Source organism: Grammomys surdaster, unplaced genomic scaffold (genome assembly GCF_004785775.1).
Source record: "Grammomys surdaster isolate TR1022 unplaced genomic scaffold, NIH_TR_1.0 218, whole genome shotgun sequence".
Lineage (NCBI taxonomy): Eukaryota > Metazoa > Chordata > Mammalia > Rodentia > Muridae > Grammomys > Grammomys surdaster.
In genome coordinates this window covers 4,263,279-4,274,107 of record NW_021604663.1, presented here as the reverse complement: position 1 = coordinate 4,274,107, position 10,829 = coordinate 4,263,279, and the positions used below count along the sequence as shown (strand labels likewise).

At 47.6% G+C, this 10,829-nt stretch overlaps 1 protein-coding gene across 1 annotated transcript in view; it reads right to left on the bottom strand.

The window, feature by feature from the left end:
* Ezr (ezrin) overlaps positions 1 to 7,768 on the bottom strand; it is a 41,809-nt gene extending 34,041 nt beyond the window's left edge. The window contains exon 1 of the mRNA XM_028772722.1: positions 7,302 to 7,768. Within this exon, the coding sequence (XP_028628555.1) occupies positions 7,302 to 7,313 (12 nt within the window). The 5' untranslated portion in view covers positions 7,314 to 7,768. The remainder of the gene's footprint in view (positions 1 to 7,301) is intronic.
* Between the last annotated feature and the right edge of the window lie 3,061 nt (positions 7,769 to 10,829).

The window sequence follows — 10,829 nt, the reverse complement described above, 5'->3', positions numbered from 1 at the left end:
GGAGGAGGAGGAGGAGGAGGAGGAGGAGGAGGAGGAGGAGGAGCCACCATCATGGCATAGGAAAACTTTTAATTAGATGAGAATTCTGGAGTTGCAAGTAGAATCCATCAGGGTCAGGCACAAGGCTGAGTATGTGAAACCCACTACACACACACACACACACACACACACACACACTCTTCCCTATCTCCTCAGCCCTTACAAGAAGGCAGGCAGGTTCTTGTTTAAAGGCACAGAGTGAGTAGAATCCCCCATCAAGAGCTAAATTTGTACCTTCTACCACACTCTATGTATCAGCTAATAATGCAAGAATGTAAAGGTCTTTCTGGAAGCAGATGATGTTTGGGGTATTTTGTTGTTGATGTTTAAACCGTCTGACCACTACTGTAAAGCTAGGGAAGGCACAAATACACAGTTATCCAACATCAAAGAGGAAGCACTAAGTCTGTGAAATATAATGAGGAAGGCAAGAGCTCGGGGTCACTCCTGCTAGGCTTAATCTTTAAATTTTCAATGATAAAAAGCAACTAATTTATAGACGGTCTCTTTCCAACTCAAATATCAGGTACAAATTGCTCTCAGTGTGTGCCAAAGATCTGTCATGAGACAATGGCTTAGGAGGTGACACAAGATACTGCCACTTTCCCCAGGAAACAAAGGGCAGCCACTAGCACCAGCCTTGTTAAACCTCAACCCTGCCTGCACCCTGGGACACTGTTCCCAGTAGGAGTCTCTGTTCAGGACACAGGAAGGACTTAGAATGAACCGACAGGAACAGCTTCCTTGTTTTATGAGAACGGGTTTTGTAAAAACTAGAACCAAAGGAGTGGCTCACCTTCCAAATATTGGCCTAGTCATAAAATCTGCACAAGGTCTAACAAAACCTTGACAATGGTTACCTTTATCCTGGAAGCAAGGGACTGGCCCTTTATTCTGTAAAGGCCTGCAGGGTAAACAGCTCAGGCTTTAAGGGCCTTATTTGGTGTCTTAAAACAAGGCTTCAAAAATCTAAAAAGAAAACATTCTTAGCTGGGAGATCATAGGAAAAATGGAAGGCCCTACGTGAGGGTTCACCTGTCCCTTCCTTAAAGAAAAAGAAAGGCTTCCACCATCCACTGTGACATGTATCTCCCCAGCAATGTTAGATTACCTTCTCTCAGGCAAAAGGAAAAGAAAAACAACAGAAAGAGAAGTTATTTGCAGAAAGTGACCTCAAGTTCACAAAAAGAGAAACAAAATACTCTACGCCTGTCTGAGCTGTGTGCCCCCCCCCCTCCTTGGGTGACACCCGACCCCACCCTTATTTGCATCAGAGAGAGTTGTGCTGAAGTTAGAATTTTTGTTTTGCCTTTAAACTCTGTTCTTTCAGATATATGAAATAAAAGGGTCAAGTGTTCTTAAAGTTTTCTTTTCCTTTGAAACAGCATTGCCATCTATCTGAATTAAAAGGTCCTTACTGAATGAAAAAATAATAAAATAAAAATGGAACAAGCCTGTGGTCAGAAATGTTCCTAACCCGCAAGCAGATCCCTTATCTGCCCCTAGCAACTGACCAACATGGGGAACTGCCCTGGTACCGCTAACTCCTGGTTGTTCTCCTACCTCAGTATGACCTTTGCCTACACGCACCTCCTCCAACAGAACTCCTCCCAGGCACACCCCAGCACCAGGCCACAGTGTGACAACTCACCACAGAGACAGGAAGCAGGATTCCCAGGGGATTCTGACAATGGAAGGTGTGGAAGACAGATGGTTCGTTTTCACTGAACATTTTCTGCGGCTCTTTCCCCAGGAAGGTCCCAGGTATGCTTGCCTGAGAACTTGCTTTTGCTGACAGTTTACACTGAGCAGTGCACACAGGATTAACAAGGCTTATGGTATGTTAAGATTAGCTGTCTGAATGTCACAGATAAAAGCCTTGCCTCAGTTTACCCCAGGTAGCATCTTTCGCACTTAAAACCTTTTTTGCTCTGGATGACAGGTGGATGGATACTGCATGGCTTCCCCAACAGAAAGCTGTACACTTAGTGAGATTGTTGTGGTTCTCTGCATTTTTATTAAAACATAATGTACATTTAAGTATATGACAAATATCTTAGCCAAAGCTTCTAAGTCACATTATAACAACGGTTTTGTTTGGTCCTTAAACTTTATTTTACATAAGTGAGTGTCTTGCCTGCATATCATACAATACTGGAGGGGTCCAGAAGAGGCGGGATCACATTTCCTGGAAGTGGAGACATAGAAGGTGTGGGCTGCCGTGGCAGGAGTTGGGAAACAAGTCCAGGGGCTCTGTAAGAACAGCAAGCGCTCTAAACCACTGAGCCATCCGGCTCCAGCACTACCGCTTGGTTCTTAAACAAACAATCAAACAAACAAAGTAACACTTTTGGCCTCCCGACAAAGCTCAATTGGTAGAGTGCTTGCCTGCCTACGGATCACAGGTTTGATTCCCAGCACAGCATAGACTGGATGTGCCGGCACCAACCTGAAACCCCAATTCCTGGGAGTTGGAGGTAGGAGGAGCAAAAATTCAAGGTTGTCTTCTGCTACACAGTGAGGCAGCCTGGGCTACAAGAGGACTGACTCCATCATTATCTGACTGACATACCTCCAGAAGTCAAAAGCAAAGGAGGGCAAACACGTTAGGATGCTACAAACTTCCGGTCTCTTGCATAAGCGTTTCATATTTCAATAGTGACAGCATAAATTATAAACTAAGTGAAAAGTCAAGAATCTGCGCATAGCTAATGCTAAAAGGGAAGAAACGGCTCTCCCTAAAAGGTCGAAGAGTCACAGAGTTTCCATTTAAAAAATTAAGAAAAAAAAAAAAGGGTATTTTAACAGCGCTAGGTGGTGCTGTTTTCGTCCCCCGGGTCTAAACATTATTTATCAAGTTAGTGCACATCTTGTTAAAATCACAATGTTACTGTTTAGGGTAGCAACAGACAGAAGCGGAACAGAGAAAAGTTTCACAGGGATAAGGGCTTTCCCGGCCTCTGAAAACCAAGAGCCTCTACCAAATTATGCCCAGCCCCTGAACCCCACACAGACAGAAGCCATCACTGCTGCTGCTCTGCATCGGTGCTGGGCTAGCCTTGTCTTCCTGGAGTTAAGAGTCCCTTCCTACTAAGCTCCTTTTCCACCTCAGTAACAAGCCAGAGTCCAAAATGGCAACATAAGGTTGAAGTCAGACTTTAAAGAAATAAGTATTGCTTTTCAACTTTAGTAACACGTACAAAAGCAGGCGCTCAGCCATTCCCCTATCATGGTTTTCCAGCACCCACTCATCTGTGCAAGACAGAAACCGGAAGGCCACCTGACCCAGCCTGTGGTGCCCAGTGTATCCAATCTACCACCAGATTTGGGGTTTTCCCCCCCACTTTTACTACCCTAGTCCAGGCTGTCACTCATCCTGTTGCTCCCTCAGAAGGTCAAAACCTGAGTTAAGATTAAAATGCCAGAGTACCGCTGACTAGACAAAGCAACCTGATTGCTTCCACGGCCAAGCAGGCTCCAACCGGAACCCTAATTCCTCCCCCTTCCTACCGCCCGGAGCTCTCCATTGCTCAGCACTCCTTCCCACAACTGCCAGAGCCACAGCTCAGCATTGCTGCGATTACTGTCTGCCCCAAACCAGACCGGGAATCCCAATGCCGAGGGTTATTTCTGTGTCTATCATCGGTGCCTCAACACCTCTCACAGGGAACTTAGCAAATGTCTGCTGAACTCCTGGATGAGCTATAAATATTCATCATGCCTTATTGTGTGATGACGGCCCATCGGTAACCCTAGCCAGCACTTCTCACTGCTACATGCCAAAACCTTAGCTGCGTAATTCACCATCTGCCCTGGGTGAAGGGGAAGCGGGGGTGGGGGGTGAGGGGAGGAGGAGCATGTCCACGTGCTCTTCTCAATAAAGGGGTGTGTGTGTGTATGTGTGTGTGCACTTGATAATACTTATGAGTATATTCATTAAAATCCGTCCCTGTTAAAATCTCAAGTGAAAGGCAGTATTTCCAGAGAGGTATGGTTTGTCTCAGAAGTTAACCTGACTCACTTGCCTAGCACGCACGAGCCCTGAGTCCAGTCCTTAGCAGTGCACAATGAAAAATTTTGGTTCACAGTAGATATTCAGACATACTTTCAAGTTCTAACAAAGGGTAATAAGCCTTAGCACCACTTTGAACATGAGACCTGGTTAAGGCATCTCTGTGCGTGCGTGCCTGTGTGTGTGTGTGTGTGTGCAGCAGACAGGCAATTCTCTGTGAAGCTGGGAGACATCTGAGATGGTGGCTTGAAAGGCAACACCCTTCTCTCTAAGGCTTGCCTGCAGCTTCCCACCAGACCAGGATAGCAGGTTAGGGAGAACAGAGGGAAGGGAGGGGGAGAGGAGCTCCCAGGTTACCTTGCCTGAAAAGATTGTGCAATTGCTTCCTGCACCAGCTCCTCATGCTAACCCCACCCGTGTCCCCAAGGAGGCCACATAGTGCCCAATCTGGGCACCATATGAACAGAGGCCAAGGTGCATTCCAGAGAACCCACTGCCTTCCTTGGAAGTCCGTCACTCCTATCAGATGGAGTGCCAAAGTGACCTCGGATATTCAAGAGCACTCACAGGCCACAGCTGTCCCTCCTCAGGTGCCAGACCCTCCCCAATGCCTTCCAGGAGGACTAAGACAAAATTCAGGCTTCTCCAGAGGGCCACCAACGGGCTTCCTCACCACCCCACCCCACCCAGGGGCTGTTTTCACTGCTGGTCTTTCCTGGGAGGCATCTCCTTTGAAGGCATTTTAAAGTGGTAAGCTCTGTGTCTTGGTTGAAGAACCTAACTGTGAGTCTCCAAGTTCCCCCGCTGCTCCAGGTACTCTGCTTGCTGAATAAATAAACATCCAACATTTTAATACTCAGGGTCTAAATATCATGTCATTTCTACCTGTTTTGTGAACAAAGTCATCTGACTGGGCCTGGAGAAGAAACCAGCAACGTGAAAGGCTAAAAAAGGGCCAAAAATCTAGATATAACTGCAGTTAACTGGGATTGCCCCTTAATCCAATGAGGCATCCCACTCACTCAAACGACAAGAAAATTATCACTTTAGGCTTAAATAGAATCAATAACCTTTGGTTTAAAACCTTTGGTTTAAAAACCTAAGGAGGTTGCTGGTGAATGCTTCATTTAACATTTACCCAGGCAGGAAATAATCAAACCCCAATCACCCCCCACCCCCAAACACACACAACAACAACAAACTAAACAAATTCAGTTTCCAGATAACAGCTGTAGGGGTGGCCACTAGGGCTATTTCCAGCGCTCAACTTAACAGGCCATTTCTCACCCCTCCCCCACCTACGGAGGGGCAGGTGGTGATTTCCTTCCCCAGGCATGCACCTTGCACCTAAAAGGAGTCCTCTCAGCAAAGTCTGGAAATTGTTAACTCTGGCTATTGTAGAACTGACTTCAAAAAAGTTATTCTGTTACCGAAGCTGATAGGCACACAGACCATAGCTACCCTTCTTCCTCAACACCTGACCAGCTCTTTACTTTTTCAGAACAAAGTTCTTACCACAGAAGACCTTTAAAACAGGACGAAATCCAAACATATCAGCCATAAAGGGGAGGGGGTGCAGAGGAGGGGAGGGGAAGAGATAGAAAATCAACCTTAAAAGTATCTGGGATTAGAACACTTTATACTAATGGAAACGGGAAGGCGCAAATATCAAGATTCTGTCCACGTGAGGTCCCTACTCAATACACAGAAGTAGAATAGTACGGTGATGGTCAGGGTCTGGGGAAACAGAGATCTGTGTTGTATGGGTACTGAGAATCTGTGTAGAATAGTGCTGTTGGAAAAGTGGACGATGGGTGATGGTTGGTCAACAATATATTTTACGCCACTGACCTACACACTTAAAACTAGTTTATAAAGATAAATTATACACTATGTGTAGATTATAATTTACAAAAACTAAGAATAAAGGAAACTACAGTTTGTAAAGAGAGGGGGGAAAGGAGCAACTGGAAACAGTGCCAGCACCCCCACCGCCACCATCATCATTTCTGTATGTTTTAATAAAATCAAAAAAAAAAAAAAACCACACCCGGAACTAATGTACTGACCACCGCCAGCATCTGCTGCAGCAGCAGAGTAACACATCCTGTGCCAGTTTTATACCACAGGCATAGTAGAGCCTGGATGAAATTTTTGAGTTTAAAATGCATTTGTGTGAGGTCAAAATACCGTCCCATGAATAACTTAAGCCAAAAGCTGTACTGATGTCTGTATTGATGATCCATTATCATTTTTAGAGTAAATTCTTTGACCTGAAAGAAAATAAGACTGATAGAAACAGAACTAAGATTTCTAGAGAAGAACGTCCTTTCAGAGAACAGAAAAACCACAAAAGCAGTAAAAACAGATAATGCCCTAAGGACTAGAAATAAACTCTGTAGTTTATTAAGAAAACTCTTTGTAGTTTTTATTAGTCGTAATTATTTTCTCCATCTCAACTTAAAAGTGAAATAAACAAGACATAAAACTCTCCCTCCGCCCAGTCACACCCCCCCCCCCCCGCAGTGTAAAGGGCGGGTGGAATATATACACCGAGGACCTGCCTTGTAGTTACCCTCCTCCCAACCCTGTCCCGCCAGCAATCTCAACAGAATCAGATTCAAGAAAGGAGAGGCAAGCACACAGCAAGTTAATTAGCCCAAGTTCACGACCAGTGCCCAGTGAGCCTCCTTATCAAGCCTCTGGGACTGCCTCATCTGCAATTCAAGTCCACGGCTAACCCTCCCGGAGATAGGGATCCTGCTGCAACCAGCAAAAACCCTTGTTAAGCCTGGCCGCGCCTCCCCAGCCAACCAGAAAGGAGCTGAGACCAGGCTATCCCAGGCACAAAGCTTCTCTTCTCCCAAATGTCCTTCAAACCGCCCAGGAAGGTGTGGGCTGCAAGTGGTTTCGGTCGCTCGAAGGAACTGGGCGAGCAGGTGTCGGCCGTGTGAGAAGCCACCAAGCTTCACAGTGCGATCTGCACCAGTTAAGAAACTTGGAGGTTGCACAAAGCAGACACTTTTAAAGCACTCCGAAGACCCGGTGGGGGTTGGTTAACGACCGAAAAAAAAGACCCACCCACAAAGGGGACTAGAGAGTGTCACAAAGGCGTCGACAGGTTAACGAGAGGGCGGTCGGCGCCCTTCACCAGAAAACGAACTCGGTTCTACAGAAGCTGCCCAGCAGCCTGTGCAAGGTGACTCTCTTGGGGACCCGGCCTGGCCGCTCCGGAACAGCGACAACTTACTGGCTTGGGCATCTTGGTTGGCTGGTGGCTCTGCGTGCGTCCTCGGCAAGTCGGCTGTGCGGAGGCGGCTGCGGCGACGGAGACGCGTCGGGACCTGCAGGCAGAGGGAAGCCCTGCGCGCGCTCCGCAGTCCGGAGCTTAAGAACGGGCGGGGCGGTCCCAGGGTTGAGTCACACCGGGGCGGGGCACCGGGCGCGCGCCCGAGCCCTCCGCCAGGTTTCACTTCGTGTAGCAACCGTTGCCCCAGAGCCGAAACCGCAACCGCGGGATCTTTTAACACTTTTTTCCCCTTTTTCTTTACAAACTGGGATCAGTCGGGAGGGGGGCGCGTATCCGCGCAACCAGTGCTCCGCCTGCGGGAAGGGAGCCCCCCGGGGACGGAGGGTCACGCAGCGACTAGAGCTGCACTGGAGGCTCAGCTCCACTGTCCCCAACGCGACCGCACAGCCGGTTGCCTCTTCCATCAGTCCCCTCCGGGGAGCGCACGTGGTGGCACACCGAACGCTTCTCCGGTGCGCCCCCCGATCCCAAGCGGGGCGGGGTCCGGGGGCCGCACCCTGTCCCAGCCTGCGTGCACGACCCGCGAGGTGAGCCCGCCAAGATGGCCGCAGCCCGGCGGGATCGGGACCGGAGGGGACCGGGGACCTCCGTCTGTGCCCCCCTCGCTCACGACTCCGCGGAGTCCGGTGCTGCAGCCGGCGAGCACGGAGGGAAGGTGCTAGTGCCCTGCGATGCACGGCTCAGAGTCGAGGAAAAGCTACTCCACGTGCTGGGGCGGCGGCCACCGGGCCTGCTCGTGGGTGGGGCTGCCGGGTCTCACCCCGGTGATGGCCCCGGGTCTCCGTGCACGTGTCCTGCGCAGCCTCCGAGACAGGCATGCGAGTGGAAGACCCCTTTCCTGCATGCCTTAGTTAAAAGAACTAATTTGTAGCAAAAGGCTCCACAGGTAGTGGTCTCTGAAGTCGACCTAAAGACTAATTGTAAAAGTTTTTTTGGTTTTGCTTTCCCTGTAACACCGGTGAGCTGTGGAATCTGTTGGGTTGTGATTAAGTCTTGGGTCTCAAAGCCTGGTTCAGAGACAACTAATAAGCCCCACCTGGGGGTTGAAAATCTCAGGTGGTTGAAGTTGGGTGAAAGTTGATCTCTTTCTGGTGGGGTACAGGACTGGGAAGGCTGAGTCCTTAGTTTCCTTATCTGCAGAATTGCCCCGTCTTACGGCACCTGTTCCGTGAGTTATAATGAGGATTAGATGTTTTGAATGTGACACACACACAACTCTGTTCCGGGACTGAGTATAAATCCATTCCAGGATGGGAAACGTTCCTTTGGGACTCGATAATTCTAAATTGTAGAATAGGGATCCTAGAAGCAACATCCACACAGATGTAGACTTCAATGAAATACACACGTGAAACTAGCGTAATGCTAGGTAAATACTAACTCAGTCTGCTGTGGGTCACTCGGTTCCTATCTGCATGTCTAGGCACTTCAGGAGCCTGGCAAAGAGCGAGACCATGGTTGAGGTGACCTCTCATCAGCAGAGTCTATTCCTTTGAAAGATATAATTTCTCTTTTAATTAAAATAAAAATTAGATAGTGGATAGAAAGGAAATTATGGAAGAAGTTCACATCACCTACAGCAAGAGGATCTCAGACTGGACATATTCCGAACACACCCTACCTAGGCTGCCTTATTCCCCAGATTCCTAGAGAGGTCCATGCATCTAATCCAGTTTTGATCTCGCTCCGTTTACAGTATATTGTCTTCTTGAGTGGATGTTTGAAATAGCCTTCAGAATCCTTTCCTGAACTTTACCCTCCAAAGGAATTTTTGAAAAATAGTCTGTGTGGTGTAGAAAAAAAAAAAGATGACAGAGTTTAGAAACAAACAAAAGCTGCATTCTGTCACCAACACTTCCCAGCTGGTCACTGGCTGAGCCATACAATCCCAGCTGGCTGCCATCTTCTCCTCCCTAGAGTGAAGTTGATAGTATCTATCGTGTAGAGCACTTATGCATATTCAACATATGTATATTACTTGTTGCATAAATTAACATTACAAAGCCATATTTGTATGTACTTTCTCCATTACTAAAAACCTTAAAATTTAAACTTAGATATTACTGTGCAGGGTAATACTACTTTCCAGTAAAGCCACAGATATTACACCTAATGAATGTTTTAGAAGGATTTTTCGGTGGGGGGGAGGGGGAGATGTCATCTGTTTTTCAATCTGACCTAAACACCTTCAACCCAGCACTTTCAGCAGTCTGAACTCCAAGGCAGTCTATGAGACTGTCATAGGACAGTGGCCTGGAAATGACAAGCCATTCTATTGGCCGGTCCCATACCACCTCCCTCCCTCCAGGTGATTGTGATACACATGTAATTTTGAGAACTCTGACTTAGGAGATATTGGTAGTAGGACCCTGATGAATATTACTTACCTTGTATGTCTCTTTACCCTTTGTGAGGAGGCTGTTATCTCCATCTGAAGGCACTGTTTTGATAACAGGATAACCTGTACCTCTGAAGGCAAAGAGAAGCAGTGTAGGCAGGACTTACGGATACTGTCCCAGTAGTTATTCAGCTGGCTATTGATTCTGACTGAAGCCATATCTTAGGCTGTCTGCTTTTCAGGCAGGGGAGCATGGTCACGTGTCTTCCTCCCCGAGCCAGGGACCTCACACCTCGATGGGAGTTCTTGGGACAAGGACAAACCAAACCTGACAGGGACCGCCCTGGCCACAGGCAGTTTGAGAAAGTCATTTCCTCTAGTCTCACAGCCTCCTTGAGAGCCTGTCTCCACACAGGTGCCAGGTTATCTCAACCGATTAAACCGAGTCGGCCAAGTGTACGGCAATCTCTAGCTTTGAAAGAACAGTCAATAAGCAATGGAGAAACAAAGTCCTGTAGAGTGCCCTTGGCCAACCGAGGATCACTTAACCTTGGTAAAAAATCAGGACTGGGGGGTGGGGGGTACGGGGAGGGTACTCTAGGGATACAGAGATGTGGCATTTAGGGAAATCCAACATTGTTAAAACATTGTCAAGTTGGCCTCCCCCAGGTCTTTTATTGTCTCCTCTCTAGGGCTGAAATATTTCTTTAAATGTAACCCCAGGGTAAGCTTTCCATTAACTAACGTGTGCCATAGAGAAACACAATCTTATAAAGTCCCCTGAACTGCTCATAAATTCCTGTTAGTATTGGAATTCCCTTCCCTGCTTCTGGAAGGGCAACAGGTCCATTCTGAGCAAGTGGGTGAGGGTGAGAGGGTGGGTGCCACTCAGCCCCATCCAAGTGTGTGTTACTTCTAGAAAGCTCGGTAAGGAATTCTTCAGGACAGTGTGCCAAGGCATGTTGGGGTCAGTTTTGACAGCACAGCTCGACAAGAAGAATGCTGCCTGCAGCCGTTTTAACAGTTTTCGTAAATATCCTTTTATGTAAAATCGTATTAACGATCATACTAGTTGTTTGGCTAATAACTCCCAGATAGCATATCTTCATACACACACACACACACACACA